Below are 17,359 nucleotides of genomic sequence, written 5' to 3'. Positions count from 1 at the left end.
ACATCCCAAAAGCAGAGCTTGTATTTTCAAAAGGGGTCACTTAAAACTTTCTATTTACTGGACAGTGATTAGTTTCACTTGCAGACTTTTGCGTATTACTTATATACACACACATACACACAATATATATATATATATATATATATATATATATATATATATATATATATATATATATGCATACACATATATGTATATGCACAAACACACACATTTCCCGTCCTACAATAGTGTAGCTGTGAGAAAATGTAGATTGGAAAGCTGCTGATGTAGGAAGTCCATCCTGCGTTCCTTTCAGTGAAACAGAAATGAGTTTGAGCTTATATAGGACCATTTTGTTGATGGCCTGCACAACCTTATCTTCTGTCTCCCTCAGAGATTCGGGGTGGATTGGCAACCCCTGGCCCCTGTGAGAAGGGTTGACTTTCTTTTTGAATATGAACTGAAAGGACTATTACATCGCAATTTCATGCCCCAAGGGTTATCTGATATCTTCTTCACTACATTTAGCTCAAAGCGTCTCACAGTCTCCTCACCTACTCCTGCGTGATTCCCTCAGTGCCTCGTTTCACTCGTCTCTTTTCTCCGTTTTTCTGTGCCACCAGCCTTTATTTTTCAATAGTCTGCTGAATGACTTGTCTTAATGCTTTTAGCAGCATTTCTCTTATGTGTGCGCACAGATTGCTTGCCACTCCATATGTGTTTTACATTTTTAAAATGATTTAAAAATAAAATCGATCTTTAAAAACTATTTGCTATTTTCTGAACTCACTAAACAAAAAATATTTTAATATTAATTAAAATTGCCCAGATTTAAATTTCTGACCAGTTTTACAAATGCTATTTACTATAATAAATTATTATTATTGATGCTCAAAAACAATTTATTTTTAACTCTCTAGAAAAATTATATTTTAGTGTTAATATTGTTCATGAAATAATACCACAGCAATTAAATAAAAGTCATTAGTTAATTAATTTGGCCTTTCTGAACATAAAACCATTTTTATTTTTGTAATAAATAAATCTTATATGTTACATGTCTGGATCGTCCATTGGGACAGTAATCCAAAACAAACATCAAAATTGAACACAAAAACCCTGAACTCCTTAGAAAATGAGTGAGGTGAACTAAAGAGGAGACGCACCAACATGGAGCTGGAAAACTGACGGATCTGGAGTGATTCTGGATGAGTGGTCTCTGATCTCTTATTAGGTGTTCTCCAAGCTCTTCAGGCATTACAAGAGAAACTCAGAGCTGTTTTCACGGGAAAAGGTTGTTGCAATAATTGTGGCCAATATGATCTAGAGAAAACGTATTTCATCGTGTGATTTTTCTCTCCACTTTTACTTCATTGATAGGTTAGAATTTTGTGCATTTTTTAAAATGAAAGATCAAAAGGTAAACATGCTAAATGCTTCCATTCCCGTGAGAATAAATGATTTAACTGCTTCCTCCTTGTGACGAGCAGTAAAGCCGTTATATCACTCCCAGAATCACATGAATGATATACCAGCTCTAGGTGAAACTGCACCTATCATAATAAAACTGTCAATACACATTGTGATTTTGTTTAATACTTCACATATGCGTCACCAATTAGAGCTCCAACAGCCATCATACTGTAGACCGTAACCTTACCTAAAATTTTATATATATTTTCATTGGTCATTGTGAAGATAAAGCCGATTTTGTGTATTTTAGCACTTTCCGGTCATCACAAGAGGCCTAGTTTACTTTTATTATGTGTTGTCACATTACATGCCGATTTGCACAGCGCTGCATGAAGCCTGAACAACAAAAGAGGAAATATTTTGTATTGAACTGCGACTCGCCTGAATGTAATAGTTTTTATTAAACAGCATTTCTCAGCATTTAAATATGAATGCAGTCATCTGCAAATCTGAAGTAGTATTTGCCCACAAAGAAAAACGCTGTCTCTTTTTCATTCAGGTGCTTTAATGAGTAATCTATACTGTGTTGACAGAGCAAAGTCTGTAAAGGACTTAAATAGCGGCGGGCAGAGGTTTTTAAGAGCGTGAGCCGTTTAGCAGGACAGTCTAATGAAAGTCTAATGTGGTACAGGCCACACTTGGTTCATTATCCATCTTAAGGGCTTGACTTTCTCTTAAATAGTAGAGCCCAGGTGAACCCACAAGACACCCACTTTCACACCCACAGACTCCCTGTGTAGGTATTTTGAGCAGGATTTTTTTGGTGCTTGTATAGTGCTTCATAGCGGCTTCACTGGAAAGTGCTTAGTCATTATCCAGGTAAACTGTGACCCTCCTTATTTAATCATATATTTCCTCCTCTGGAACTCCGGAGGGCAAGATTATTCACATCATGAAAGTTTTATACGGCTCATAAGTTTACGAACCCCTTGTGGAATCTGTAACTGTATAAGAGATATTATGTATTGAGTTTTTTTTAAGCACTACCCAAAGCAAGCTGCATAACAGATAAAAAAAAACATATTTCGCAAGACAAAATAATGACTGAAATATTGGCCGTTGAACTGAGGCGTTTGTGTATATTCAGTTTGTAAATTGTGTAAACTGGGCATTGTTTATTTATTTATTTACTTCTGAGTGAGTTTTAGTATTTTATTTAATATTTTTATGACCCTTCCTAATTTATTGTGTTTATATTTTTGCTAGCTAATGTAACGAACGTCCGCTGGCATAATACAATTAAATATTTGACTTAATATTTTTATAACCCTTATTTTATTTTATTATTTTTAGTAAGCTTCATATGCATTTTGATGACCCTTTTATGACCATTCACATACATTTTCATGACTTTTTTTATTTTATTTGATATTTTATTTTATCATAATTACTCAGTATGGTGAATTACGTATTGAGGTTGAGGTTTAACCTTTGATATTTTATTTTTTAGCTAATAAAGCGCAATGCAAATGTTATGATCTCGTTTATTCATTTATTACTATATTTATCATAATTCCTCATTATTGAGAATTACCTAAAGTAATGTCTTTTTTTTTCTGGCACAGTATTTGACTTACGTATGTAATGTAACTCCTAAATGTCCTTGGTTTCAGCAACATCGCTTCTCCTACACTTTCAATTCTGCAATTTGTATTCCCTGATGTGTTAACCCTCGTGACCCCAACCTCTCTGCGCTCTGCCTTTGACTTTGTTTTTCACCGTCTGCCTCTCTGGTGCTTTGTTGTAAGCGAGCCTCTTGAATCAGTGTTTTTGGATAAATTAGAATAATTGCTGTGACTGATCATCTGAGGTTCTTGACCTTTTCTGCATGAGCGTGCAGCCCTAACTTCATTACAGCCAGCAAACCAAATCCACCGAAGGAGGAGAAAAGAAGGCAGGCTGCACTTTAACCCAGCGCGGGGACAAATGACAGCCAGAGGGGGAGGAGCTGTGGGTGAGGAGGATGGGGGTGGGGATTTAGAACACAGCCGGCCAAAGAGCGTGCTCGGCTCCTCCCCCCTCATGAATAACGCATGAGGCATCGGGTTGTCCCTGCTGATTGGAGTCAGCTGGCGGAAGTGGCTGGTTGCTGGGCTCACCGGCTGAGAGAGCAAGCCCGGGCTAGTATCTCTCAGTCGCTCTGTGAGCCTGAGTGCATCTGCCTCTGTCTGTCGTGAAAGAAACCTGGATGTAGGACAGCTGGATCTGCCTCCGTTGCATCCTGCTCCGCACCACTTCCGTGTTTATCTGCTTCACCTCTCCCACAGGATTTACACAAGGGACATGTAACCTCTCCAGCGAGGCTTTGTTTGTGTGTGTGTGTGTGTGTGTGTATGTGTGGGAGAGTGTGTGTGAGAGTGAGTGAGTGTGTGTAACTGAGGGGACAGCCTCCTCTTAAAGGATTCACCAATGCATTCCTGTTGGAAAATGAAGATTCAGGTACAAATGCTGTGATGTTTTGGTGTCGTCTTCCTTCTGTTTGTCAGACTGCTCCGGCTCTGTGTGTTTGCGTGTGTCATTGTGCTCAAGTGAAAGGAGAGCTGTGAGATTGCTGTCTCCATGGTTGCTATTGTGAGGCCTGTTGTTGTGTTATGGAGATGAGGCAGCTTCTGTGCACTAGTGCGGCAGTTTCAGCATCAGATGTGAGCCGAGGGCTTTTTTTTTTTTTTTTTTTTTTTTTTTCTTAAATCAACAATACCGACATTTGTTGTGCTTTTATGTGCTTTTTATTCCCCGGTTGTGTTCCTGAATGACCTCCCGTTCTGCTGTCTGCTTCTCGCTGTACAGTGTATGTGTGCTCGGGCTTTTGTGAAGGCTTTTATGTTTGCGAGCTAGACAGGACCACTGTAGAATTGGTTTCGTTTAACTCATGTTGTATTGACTTACTGGACCGGTTGATCGCATAAATGTAGAGCACATCCTATGTTTTCTGCTCTGTGTTATGCTGTAGTTGCATGTACGCTGTTCTTCAGGGTAGCAGACATCCAGCCAATGGTTATGTGCACTGAGAAAAAAAGTTTACTTTTAAACAATTGTTAGTAAATTTCACAAATACATAAAACCCCACTACTCCAGCAATCTAGTTTCTGAACACATGAATGTGTAGTTTTTGTTTTTTTTGCAAACTCGCACACCAGGCATCTAGATCAGGCTTTATATTTGGCCTTATGTTGTGTGAATACAGAGGCAGAAGGATTTATCATATAAAAATGTCCTTAAATTAAGAATCAAAATGTATGAATATTGCTATGAACCTAACATTATGCAAAAATGTTAACAAATCGCTTTCTATACATTTTCATGTTTTCATTTTGATAGTACAAATATTAATATTCTGTCCGATGATACTGATAAACGATAAATACTGATAAACATTTTTGTCTAATGGTCAATGACTGATAAATGAAGATTTTGGAGATTTGCCAAAGATTCAGTTTAATTGTTATTTAATTATTTGTGTTTTAAAGATTAATATTAACTAAGCGTTAGATGATAGCAACGGTAATCTAAAATAGGTAAAATGAGCATAGACATGCAAATATCCAACATATCACTTAAACGTATATATTTGTCAACTAATATTGCACCAGTATATTGCGCACCCTAGTTTCATGCTTTCAATTGTTAATAACTAACAAACTGCATTGTGGTCATCGCAAACCATAGTTGTTCCTGTTGGAAGTGAAACTGTATTTCTGGCTTGCATTATAAAAACATTTTCATCTTTCTTTTTTTTTTGCAGATTTTGCATTTTATGATTTGCGTTTAGCAGTGCTATCCACGACCAGAACGTCAGGCCAGACCTGCGACTCATTTGTGGCCCACGGCTTTATGTCTGTTTGCGATGACGGCCGCATTAGTTCGGTGATTGTGCCGTCTCTCAAAGCCATTACGTGTCATTAAATCTCAATAAATAGGCTGTTAAATACCGTCTGTTAATATACTGCCGCGTCATGAGACCAAGTTCCTCGTTCCTCGTTTACTCACTGCCTCAGACCTCTCAGCTGCTCAGAGCGAAGCATCCCAGTGATGGAGGCGCACGTGTCTGCGGCGGTGCACGAGCAAATCGCATCATTGACAGACGCACAAAATCGGAGGCTTTGTGTGAAATCCCCTCATTGTGGGGGGAGGGGGCAGACAGAGATTAGCGATCACACGTGACCCGCACACCCGCTTTAAAACCTGTTGGAGAGAGGAAGTCGTGAACGAACACAGGAAGTGCGCCAGTGTCGAACAAAACGATCCGGTCGTCTCCGCTCCAGAGTCCAGACAGGCAGATAGACGGTCTCATTAGGGATGACTCAGTGATTTGAAGTGACTGGAAGGCCTGAGGGTTCAGCTGTGTGTTACAGATTATCTCCATTACTGCCACGCTGTTTCTCTTCTTTACCACTCTGCTCTCCGATTCACAGATGTAGTGCTTCCTAAACTTCTTAAAACTAGATGGCTTCACATAGCAATGTGGGACGTCCTGCAGGAAATTAAAAAAAATACAGTATTAAACGTTTTCATGTGTGTTTTTATGAAATATAAATTTTTTAAAATGTAAGGCTGGGCTATATATCGCGCAATATATTCATGCGCATCTCTCAAAGAACCTGCTTTACTGACGAGGTGCGCGCGAATATACCGTGCGATATATGTTGCCCATCCCTATTTAAATGAATATAATTTGGTATACCTGCATTTAGCATCAAATTTTAATCTATAAATGCAATTTATTCATTTGGTGGCAAAACCTAATTCTCTAATACTTCAGACATTATTTGCTAAAAAATTCGCTGAATTGCTGCTTAGAAAACATTTGTCATTGTCAGTGTCCAAAACAGCTGCGCTATTGCTTTTGTGTAAATTATTGTACTTATTTCCCCTCAAGATTGTTAGATGAATAGAAAATTTGAAAGTACAGCATTTAGTTCAAATAGAATAATGTAGTAACATTGAAAACTTACCTTTTAGTTAATTAAATGCATCCGTGTGTGTGTATATGTGTACATATAGTATCGACTTAAAGTGTAGCGCACCGTTAACAGTATATTATCTTTGTTGTTTTTAGCACTTTTGGAACTTGGTTAATGTGGGAACCGAACGCTGTCTGGATAAAAGTTAAAATCTTGATTAGTAGAATACTTTATGATCAATAGTAGACAGCATTGTTAAAAATAAGTTGAGATGCTGCAAATGCACGGTGATGTCATTTATGCACAAAACCAAACATATACTTATCATCATTCATATTTGCACAGTATCTTGCTTGTGTGTCTGATTATGTTTCCTGCATTTCTAGTGTCATTCTGGTGGGTATAATTATGTACTACATCTTCATGGGGTTTCAGGGGCTGTAGCGGATTGTTTATCATCTATGAATGACCTCTCATTTGCATTTAGACGCGAGGGAACAGTCCGGAGGGTCGCGGGGGAACACAGAGGTCTCGGTGTCAGCAAACTAATTAGTCTGGACTGGCCTGAGTTAATTAGGAGTGGCTTTGATTCCAGCATCAGAAAAAAACCCACAATCTGAAAATGAACAACTACAACAGTGTTCTCCCATAGGAATGCAGTCTCTTTTTGAGAGCAGAACAATAACAGGATGTGGGTTATTGATGCTGTGCAGGTGACTGCGGATGTGAAAAACGCTGGAGGAGCTTTGGGCTGTTATGTTTCTGGATGTGTTGTATCATTTATGGATTTTCAATATTGCTCACTTGCGCTCTCTTACCTTCACTTGGAAATGTGATGTTCAGAATTCCTGTTACTTTCAGCACGGCTATAACCAGATGTATTGTTTGTTTTAGGATTAAAATGTATTCATGTGGAAAACATTGTTCAATTTCCACTTTGAGGATCCTTTTTGTGCGTTTGAAAGATTCCATGCAGGTTCTTTTCGTCGGCCAATGGCCATAAAAATGATTTTGACTTCTTTTTAATGTAAAGCAGCTAAAGCAAACATTGCGATGTATGCCGTTTAAAAAAGGGGGACATTTTCAGTTCAGATTTAAACTCAGATTGGCGATGATATGCATTATAATGAAAAATTAATTAATATCATTGCAAATTCTAAAATTGTAGGATTTTTACGTTTAATAGATCATTTATTGTGCTTATTTGTGTAAATGTTAAGTAATTTTTTAAATCGTTATGACATATCTTTTCAGTTACTTTCTGAACCAAATCTGTCCTTTACTTATAGTCCTCCGTGGCACACTGAAGATATTTAGCCTACTAAAAATAATTACTCGTTAAAATTTGTATTATTAAATTGTTTAATAATGCAACATTTACAGCTAAGCAATGGTCAGTGCTTTAAGGGTACTTCTTCATTCCTCACTCTAGTGTGGTTGAGCCTGATTAAGTGAAACAGATGAGTGGACATTAAGTACCTCCCCGTTCCCCATTTGAGTTGTTGAGAAATGACCGTATCCTGCGATTCAGTAGAGATAGGGCTCCGGTACTTGGCCTTCGGTCAGCTGAGCTGATCCTAACTGTCCTAATCACATCTGATCACGTGATCTCCGGGTTCATGGGCATCAGAGGGCTGGGATTTGTTTGACAGGTCAGATAGGTAAACTGCAGCTCTCAGCTGAAAAGAGACCAGCGATTGTCATCGCCCCCGAGTACGAATCCCCCTTTGCCTGAGTGCTGCTTCTTTGATATTAAAAATTCGAGCCACCATTGTGCAAAAATCATGAGCTCAAACAGGAAAACGCTTCTATGCTTGCTTCCTGCAAGATAGGGTTACGTTCCCAGTGTCTCTCAGGCTATTTCCTACAATCACATTAAGCAAGATTGCACATTTTCGTGTTATCTAGGTTGCAAATGAATCCTATTTATGCTTACATGTGTGCCGTTTCAGAGAGCGTAGATTATGCTGTGTAATGTGTGTGCGATTCAAAGCTTTTGATTAGTCTAAATTATACGTTTGAATGGGGCGCGATACGCTGAATCGCTAAGCTAATCACTTGTTGATGTCAAGTTAAATATCGCATGAAATTCAATGCAGAAGTGGATGATCCCAGCATGCTTCGCTTGCGCGTGACATGACAGGATTTGAAAATTTCTTGTTAAAGCCGTTTGACTCTCACTACTGCTATTTGCACAATCGCTCTGATCTGTTGGATAAACAAACAGTTTCGATGTGCACTGCGTATTCTGAATTAAAATGATGAAACCCAACGCACTGCACAACCTTGACGGTGTCTGTCTGCAGTGTTGCTAGACATTTCCGAGAAACGGTACAGTAAGTTTTATGCAAATTTTCTTACATGGAAATGCGAGGGGCTTTCAGTTTGTGCTGAGGGTTATCAAATGGAGGCCTGTGGGTTTGTTGTCTCTAAACTGGAGTCTTCCTGATGCCTCATGAAAACGAATGCAGAGTTTTGTGGGTTTTACTCCACGTCTCTTAGCTTTAAAGCTATTTTTATTTGGTTATTCTCATAAATGTTATTCTCAAAATAAACTTGGAGATGATATACACTTCAAACTTCCCAGTAAAATTGACCAAAAATGCCCATGACTCATTTAACTGTGTGTGTGTGTGTGTGTGTGTGTGTGTGTATATACATATATAATATATTAGTACAGTCAACTGTTTTTTTCCTGAAATTATCATCAATAATAAAGACAGAAGAGTAGTTTGTTTATTTACCAAAAAATGGAGGCTCGGTAAACTCTTGGACTTTAATAAAAATATCTTAATTTACAGATATCTTAATTTGGAACTACATGAGGTCGAGTGATTAATGACAGAATTTTAATTCGAGCAAACTTTCCCTTTAAACTTCGTCATCCTAACAGCGAACAGAGCGCTGCACTGAAGCAATATTTTGGCCATATCTAATTATAATACGGTATTTATGGTGGTTGGCTCACCGAAAGCTAAATAAGCCGAATGTTCAGTTTCAGCTTCCTGTTTGAGCTGGATTTACGTCATCACAGGCGAGAAAATTGCGTTAAACTATTTCATGGTCTTTAATGCTGTTTTGCTCTCTGTCCCTTTATCTGGACTCGTTGTTGCCTTCGTGATCAGGGCATCTATCTTTCTTGTATCCGTTTGCTGTCCGTGGCTTAATTGTGTTGCGCTGGAGGATGTTGCAGCCTTGCAGGAAGCAATGATATGGAATATGACGTGTGGGTCGCTTGATTATTGTCTTCTGAAAGGAAATATCTATAACTGAATGTGAAAGGCGCAGTTTCATCAGCCTGATATTCAGACTGCATTTCACCCTTCCTTCAGATCGTGATGTTTGTTGTGTTGATTTAATTCTGCTGCTTCCTTTTCACCGTCTTCGTTTTAATTTGCTTCTCTCCCTCTCTCTCTGTGTTCATACAGAAAGACACCCGTATAACTCTCTCAATAATATAGAGCCAATAATCTCAGCGCAGATGATTTCTGTAAATGGCGAGCTGTTTTGCTTTTAAGAAGCAAGTAGTTACCTTGAATGCATTAACAGCCGTGCCTCTTTCAGCCTCGGGCAGACACAAAACAATATGAGCGTTTATGCCTGGCAAACTGTTGCGTTTGCAAAATACAGCGAGATGGGAAAATATAATGTCGTCGAGATCGACCGGGGTTTATTTGAGTTCAGTATTATATTACATTATTGCACTTATTATGCCCTGTACAGTTTGAATGCTTATTTTTTGGAAGAGGCATATTGTTACTTTTCAAAGAGACCACCGACCTAGCAACCATCCTAACAACCTCATTTCAGTTCTCTGGCAACCCAGAAGTGCTGTGGTGTTAAGATTGTCACCACATATAATCGGTAAAAACATTTTACAACTAAATTAGGTAACACTTTATTTTACGATTATACCTATTAGTTGCTTATTAGCATGAATAATAGTGTAATATTATCCATTTAAATAGTGATAATTAAGCACATTTTCTTCTGCCTTTTGTATTCTACTGACCTTATTCTACATCGCTAATCGCTAATTAAAAATGTATTGATGGAAAAGCCATAGTTAATAGCTAAGTGCTACCTTTTCTAAAGTGCTACCCTAAATTATAATACGAAAAAAAGGATAAACGTCCAGTCAAAAGTTTGGGATAATTTTTTTGGAAAGACGCCACTTATTCTCACCAAGGCTGCGTATATTTGGTCAAATTTTTAATACAACATTGCAAAATATAATGATGTAAAATACATTTCTGTTTTCTATTTGAGCATATTTTAAAATGCCTTTTTTACGTATTTTTATATATAGATTTCATATAATTTGGGTAACAGTTTATTTTACGGTCTCTTAACTGGTTGCTTATTAGCATGAATATTACTAGAATATTAGCTATTTATTAATATTAATTAAGCACATATTAAAATAATGCATTATTCCATGACCCTAATTCTACCCAATACCTAAACATAATCTATTGTTCATTTACAACAATTAAATTAATAAATGTTTCCTATTCTAGGGATAGTAATTCTGTAACACTTTAGAATGGGTAACAATTATTAACTACTAACTACGACTTCTTAATTTTCTGCTTATTAATAGTTAGTAAGGTAATTAAGTTCAAGTATTGGGTAGGATTAGGGACGTAAAATAAGATCATGTAGAATAAGGCGTTAATATAAGCTTAATTAGCACAAATAAATGGCTAATAATAAGCAAGTAATGGGTGTAACTGTAAAAAAAAAATAGTGTTACAGTAAAGAATAGAGAATTACGGTAATGCTTGAGGAACAGTGCCTTTTCTCGTTTTGCTTATAGGAAGCCAGTTCATGTCCGGAATATGGACTATTGTATTGTCATTAAAGCCAGTCAAACATTAACTGACAGCAAGTGGAGAGGGAGAAAAGGTGAGATGAAAATAGAAAGACAGTGATGGTGAGGTTGTAGCAGTGATCTCATTTGCTGTCTCTTCCCCCTGACTGGCGTCGTTGCGTTGAGCTGTCTGCTGAGGCAATGAGACATGGAGATAGGGAATCTGGGAGATGGAGGAAGAGAGCAGTCAGCTGAGGAGGTGTAGATGGCCATCTGTCACAGGTCTCCTCTCACTCAGCGCTGATAACAACCTCTGCTCACCCAGTAGGATAATTCAATCTTTTCCATGCGCCAGTCATGGACTCGCCCTCTCCTCAGAGACGGCCCAGATACCGGATACTCTCAACAAAGCGTGCAAATCGTGATGCCACAACGCCGAGTTTTATTTCCACCTAAGCGTGCACGGCACTGAAGGAAGCTTTTGTTGACGCGTACTTGGTTGTATTTTGGATAACCCTGACCTGCTCTTCGCGAACAGCTTCTTATTGGCTTTCGACTGTGTCACGTCAGGAGGCTGATTTGTGCTCGGTGTCGACTTGTTGCTGGAGTCTTGTCTGGTTTGGAGATAGTGATAGACGTATATCTCAGATTCAGGAAAGTTTCCAAAGCAAATAGGTTCAGGAACATTATGAGCAGTGAAGCCTCAGACAGTACGCCCACTAAACACCCACAGACCATTCACGCACCATCTGATGCTGACTGCACTCAAACACAGCACGAGCGGCCTGAAGTCACCTCTATTCCAGTGTATTGGCTGCGATAGGGGTTTTCAAATTTGTTGATGCCAAGAAATGTTATTTTAGTATTGCCAGTATAGGGTTTTATTTTATTTTGAATGACTCTTTGTTTTCATTTTCATTTTAAAGTTTGAATTTAATTCTAAAAATGTGATTTTTTTTTTTTTTTTTTTTTTTTTAATTAGATATGTTTTAACAATTGTAAACCATTTTAATGCTAATGCTAATTTAAAATATAATCATCTGAAATAAACTGGAACTGTTTAATTAACCATTTTTATATTTTTTTTTTTTAGATTTAGTTAACCGTAATAAACCAGATGCCCCTCAAAATACGCATTTTTCATGAAAACAAACAAACAAAAAATACATAGTGTAAGGGAATTTTTTTTAAAGATTACATAATTGGCTAACCCCGTAAATGGTAATAAAGTTGTAGAAAAAACAAAATAAAGGAGTGAATAATATAAAAGATTTTTTGTTAATTTTGTGATTTATAACCAGTCTTAAGAAAACCTGTGAAAAAAACATTTTTGTGTACATGTTCATATAAACCGAGCTAAATTATTCTCTGCATATGTTCAAATTTCCATTTGAGCTTTCAAGAAGTTTTAGCTTGAGACCTTTTATTGGCAAATTAAAAATCATTGCTCGCACCTATACATTCTGCATTGTTCTGTCCAGTTTCAGTCAAAAGTGTGGTTTATTGCCCTACATGTAGGCCAATCGAGTCTGTCTATTGTCTATATCAGTTCATGGCAAGTTTAAACTGCTACGTGGACCAGACTTAGTCTTGCTAAACAAGAATATAAAAAGTGTCAGATATGTCAGAGAGAGTAAATGCTAAGTCAGAAGCATCGGCAAGTCCAAACAAAGAGACGGTGAAAGGCAGGTTTCTATAGCTCATGTGATACAACCATGAGACTAACTGGAACAGGAAGATTCCAAATTCCAAAAAGCGAAGAGGCGAATCATTTATTCAGGAAGCTCAGAGCGTGATCGGAGCAGACGGGAGCCACAAAGACTATGCTGTGTTCTCCGTTCCCAACACTCTTTTTGTTGAAAGCTTGACAGTGTTATCAGAGGTTTGTGTTAACGTGCACTCATTGAGGTAGAGGGGAGCATGTTATTTGAGCACACCGAGTGATTTGGATATACCTCAAACTTCACTATGCTGTTTTCTCCTCTAATCGTCCCTGTCAGATTACATTCAAGCACCGGGCATGCATTTGTCATCTCATCATATTATCCATGCACTCATGGCAACCTCGGAGTCTGGCTCATTATGCTGGATCTGCCCACACACTTGATGAAGCCTGCAGATCCATAACAACAATGTATTAGCACTTCATTTCTGCTGTTGCTGTTTACACAGCCACACACACCTGAAGCACTTATAAACGTTGTGCCACATTTAGTTATTTTTTTTTGAGCCACATGGATTTCAGACTGCACTTGGTGACCTTTTGCCAGTTCAACTAAATGTTGTTTTTTAATGTGCTGCTCTGTTCTGTTGTGAAAGACAAAAGCAGAACAAAGTAGGACTAATTGGTTGAATAATAAGGAACGCACGGTGTCAAGCGTGATGTTAATCATCATATGACACTTAAGAGTGGAGTAATGATGCTGAAAATCTGTTAAAAAGTGTAACTTACTGGCCCTCATGTCATTACAAACCCGTCCAACTTTTCCAGTAGAGCACACAAGGGGAGTTTCTGAAGGATCCCATATCTGTTCTTCCTTGAATGTGTAAAAAAACCAACAACAAATACATTTATTTAAAGTGCAGAAGTTTAAAAGGTTTCGCTTTAAAAAAAAAAAACTTTTACCAAAAATGAGCTTGAAAGATTTCATAAAAATTTAGTTTTTCTATATTTTGTTTGTAAAATGAATAACTGAATGAAATTACATATGGCGTGTCGAATGTTAAAATACTATTTACTAATATAATTTGCTGGTTTATATCCTTCAAGATGTATATCCATTTTTCTGTGTGGCTTTTTTTGGACCCTGGCATATTTTACTAAGGCATTTCATCATATGCAAATATCTTTCAACATATTTTGATCAGAATTTTGAATAGATTCACTTAAAAAAACAATTCATTCAGAATCACTGACAAGAATCAACTTGTCAGACCAGCTGTTTTTGTAATGTTTGAAAATTATCCTGAAAATAATTTTATGAGGCTTTAAAAAATGTAATTGCCCATATAAAAACGATGTTGAAATATTTAGTTATTTATGATGTTGCTTAATTTTACGTGACCAGCTAATCATGTGCGCTGTAGAGAGTGACTCGTTTGACCTTTCACTCGACTGAAACTGGCCATCACCTCGAGTGCGTGCAGTAATATGGAAAGATGACTGGATGTTTTGATGTGTAGCACGGCTGAAATTCTCCTTAAAAACAGAAAGACAGTAACCAGTAGGGATTTAGCACTCAGTCCCCTCCGTTGCCATCTCCATGGTAACAGCGCAGGGCTGGAGACATGAGTAAAAAGCGCTGGAATGATTAAAGATAAAGAGTATGTCCTTCTGTTGCTGCACATGCTCTCACACTTATTGGGTCCTCACCATTACAGTTCAGTTCAGAGGAAAAACAATGAGCTCTCACACACTCACCCACTCGCTAATCATGGCACATTGTGCCAAAGGGCTCTTTGTTGCAGAGCTTTTCTCTGCCAAGCACTGATATTAGTACCGTTTCTGCCTCATAATTCACACAGGACTGGAAATGCTAAATGAGCGTGTGCTAGTTTTCTTTTGTTCCAAATCTAATGCTGCTGGTTGTTTTGAGGGTTTTAAAGTGTTGTTGTTTTTTTGGTTTTTTTTTTGCATTTATAAATGATGAAAGGTTGTAAGCAGATTTTGTTTGGGTGTCTCTCCTGAAGCCTATCATAAAAAAACCAAAAAACACAACTGAATCAAATTTAGTCACAAAAAATGATACGGGGACAGGAAAAATAAGATATAATGCTTTGCATGAAAAACATAAAGTAATGCTTTAGGTTCTGGACTAATTCTCAGTATTAGTTAACTGTTAGCATGCATATTAATAACATATTGGCCATTTAGTACTTATAAAGCATTAATTCTGCATGAAAATATTCTACATCCCTAATCCTACCAGTTACCTAAACTTAACAACTGCCTTACTAGCAGTTTAATTAAAAAGTCATAGTGGTTAGATAATGGCAAGAATTGAACCTTAAAATGCTACTGCGCATGCTAATAAGTGTTACTAAAATAATAAAGACATTTCATTGTGGGTGTGTGTGTGTGTGTGTGTGTGTGTTGTGTGTGTGTGTGTGTGTGTGTGTGTGTGTGTGTGTGTGTGTGTGTGTGTGTGTGTGTGTGTGTTTATTCAAAATATAATATTACGGTATATATGGATAGAGAAAGGAGAGGTTATTGAAGATATATATATTTTTAATTATAATATAGAGCTAAAATAGATGTGAAAGAAAGGATGCTCGAGATATACTAGAGAATCAGCCCAACTTATGTTTAATAAAAATTGCGAGGAGACAATTGTAGAAAAACTAGCTACTACTTTTTTTCCAAAATGGTGAAATATTAGCCATTTAATCAGCCTATACTATTACCAAGGCTTTCTCTGCCTTTCTTCAGCGTTTCAGAGCCAGCTGGTAATATAGCGACCCTCTTACATTACAATCACAACTGACCTATAAATAATATCACAGCATGAAAAAGACATCCCTTCTCAAAGCTCAAGGGTGGAATTAACCAGCTGAGAAATATTGAGCATAAAAGCCATTAATTAACGCAGTCATGTAGTTAAATCACAGAAATGTCTAATTTCCCTTCCGCGTGGCTGTGCTTCATCTTTAGAGATGTTTCTGAAGTTTGCGGTGCTATTAAAACACTTTTAGCAGTCCGTTCATGCTACTTTGTATGGTAAGCACTGTTCTTAAATTCTGCCCTTTTCTCTCTTCCACAGAACGAGAAACCACTCGGTCATTCTGCGAGCAGGTCCAGCAACATTTCAAAGGTATGAAAATCCATTTCCTTTTCCTCTTCTACCGAGTGGCTTGGCTTTCTAGGGGGTCTGCACCTGCTGTCTGAAAATACTTTCATTCTCTTTCTGAGTTTATTCCGTCATGATTTCTAAGCAAGACTTTTCAGACTGAAACGTATTTATTTGCCTGATGCAAAGGAGATTGGAAGGACATTTTGTCTGACCTAGAAGCAGGCAGACAATAAAAAAAAAACCACAGGCTCATTTTATGCTTATGTAGACTCTTTCACTCTAGTTATTAATTTTTCAGGTCATGGAAGCTTTGTACTTTATTATCCAATCTTCCCCTTTCCATGTTTAAAGGACACCTGTTTGTCTGTGTGATGCCATGGGCTTGAAACGTATTTTATGCAATTATGCAAATGAGACATGAATGCTCACAACTGCTTACAGTATCCGCTGTATATACTTAATATTAAATCTATTGCCGTAACAAGCCTCTGTAGTAAATGGGCCAGTAGTTACCCTTGCATGCCTATGCCACTAAACTGGACGTGTTATGGTTCAGGAAGCCAAGCTGACAGTTTAACCAACTCCAACTCACTCAGCAAGATTCTCCTCTATTTTTTTTTTCATTTGATCGTAGTTAGTCTGAAATAGAGAACTATGTTAATGCACCACAGCGGCCCTTGCAGCGGCGTTAAGAATATATTGTGTGCTTGCTTTGTTCATTTCAGAAAGCACCATTTGGGAGCTGGAAGCGTCTGCGCTTATATTCTTGTGCAGATTATGTTTCCACGGTAAACCTTTTGGTCTTAGTTCTTTGATTATATAATCGCCTCAAAATGTGTTTAAAATTGTTGTATTCTTGGCTTGCACAGTTTAAAAGACACTTAAAATTCAGTGATTATTATTAGTTTGACTGCACTGAATCTTAACTAAATTGAGCTGGATAATCACAATTGTCTTCAGTAGAGCTGAATTGTTGAATATAGCCGATTTCTGAGGCACCGGCTTCATTGTTAAACTGAACTGATCTGAACTGACAGCGAACTGACTTTAGCTTAATAAGGACTATTGTCTTCTGTGGAGCTGCTTTAGAGCTGAATTACTTTTTTCATGAACTTTAGACTTATTGAACTAAACCGTATCAACATTGCTCTCTTTTGTGCTGAATAATGACTTTTTCTGTAGAGCCTCTGTGTAGTTAAATTAAGTTCACTTTCTAATTAATGATCTTTGCTAAACTGAACTAATGCTGACCTAAACTGAAATGAATAATTGTACGTATTTTTAAAATGCGTTGATGAATGTAATCAAGCTGCGTTAGCTACTGTATTTATGAATGTTTCGACCTTTATAAGGCAAATGGTGTTCATTTTTGTTGTTCTGTTTCTTTTGATATAAAATAA

General features: G+C 37.5%; 1 protein-coding gene across 2 annotated transcripts in view; it reads left to right on the top strand.

Moving 5' to 3' along the window:
* The window catches only part of march8 (membrane-associated ring finger (C3HC4) 8), an 87,263-nt gene that overhangs the window by 47,352 nt on the left and 22,552 nt on the right, over window positions 1-17,359 (top strand). For both annotated transcript variants that reach the window (XM_043254817.1, XM_043254816.1), the window contains exon 3: window positions 15,930-15,980. In XM_043254817.1, coding sequence (XP_043110752.1) covers window positions 15,930-15,980 — 51 coding nt within the window. The remainder of the gene's footprint in view (window positions 1-15,929; window positions 15,981-17,359) is intronic.

The sequence above is a fragment of the Puntigrus tetrazona genome, chromosome 13 (assembly GCF_018831695.1).
Source record: "Puntigrus tetrazona isolate hp1 chromosome 13, ASM1883169v1, whole genome shotgun sequence".
Classification (NCBI taxonomy): Eukaryota; Metazoa; Chordata; class Actinopteri; order Cypriniformes; family Cyprinidae; genus Puntigrus; species Puntigrus tetrazona.
The sequence above is the reverse complement of the archived record's forward strand: the minus strand, read 5'-3'. Positions and strand labels throughout refer to the sequence as shown.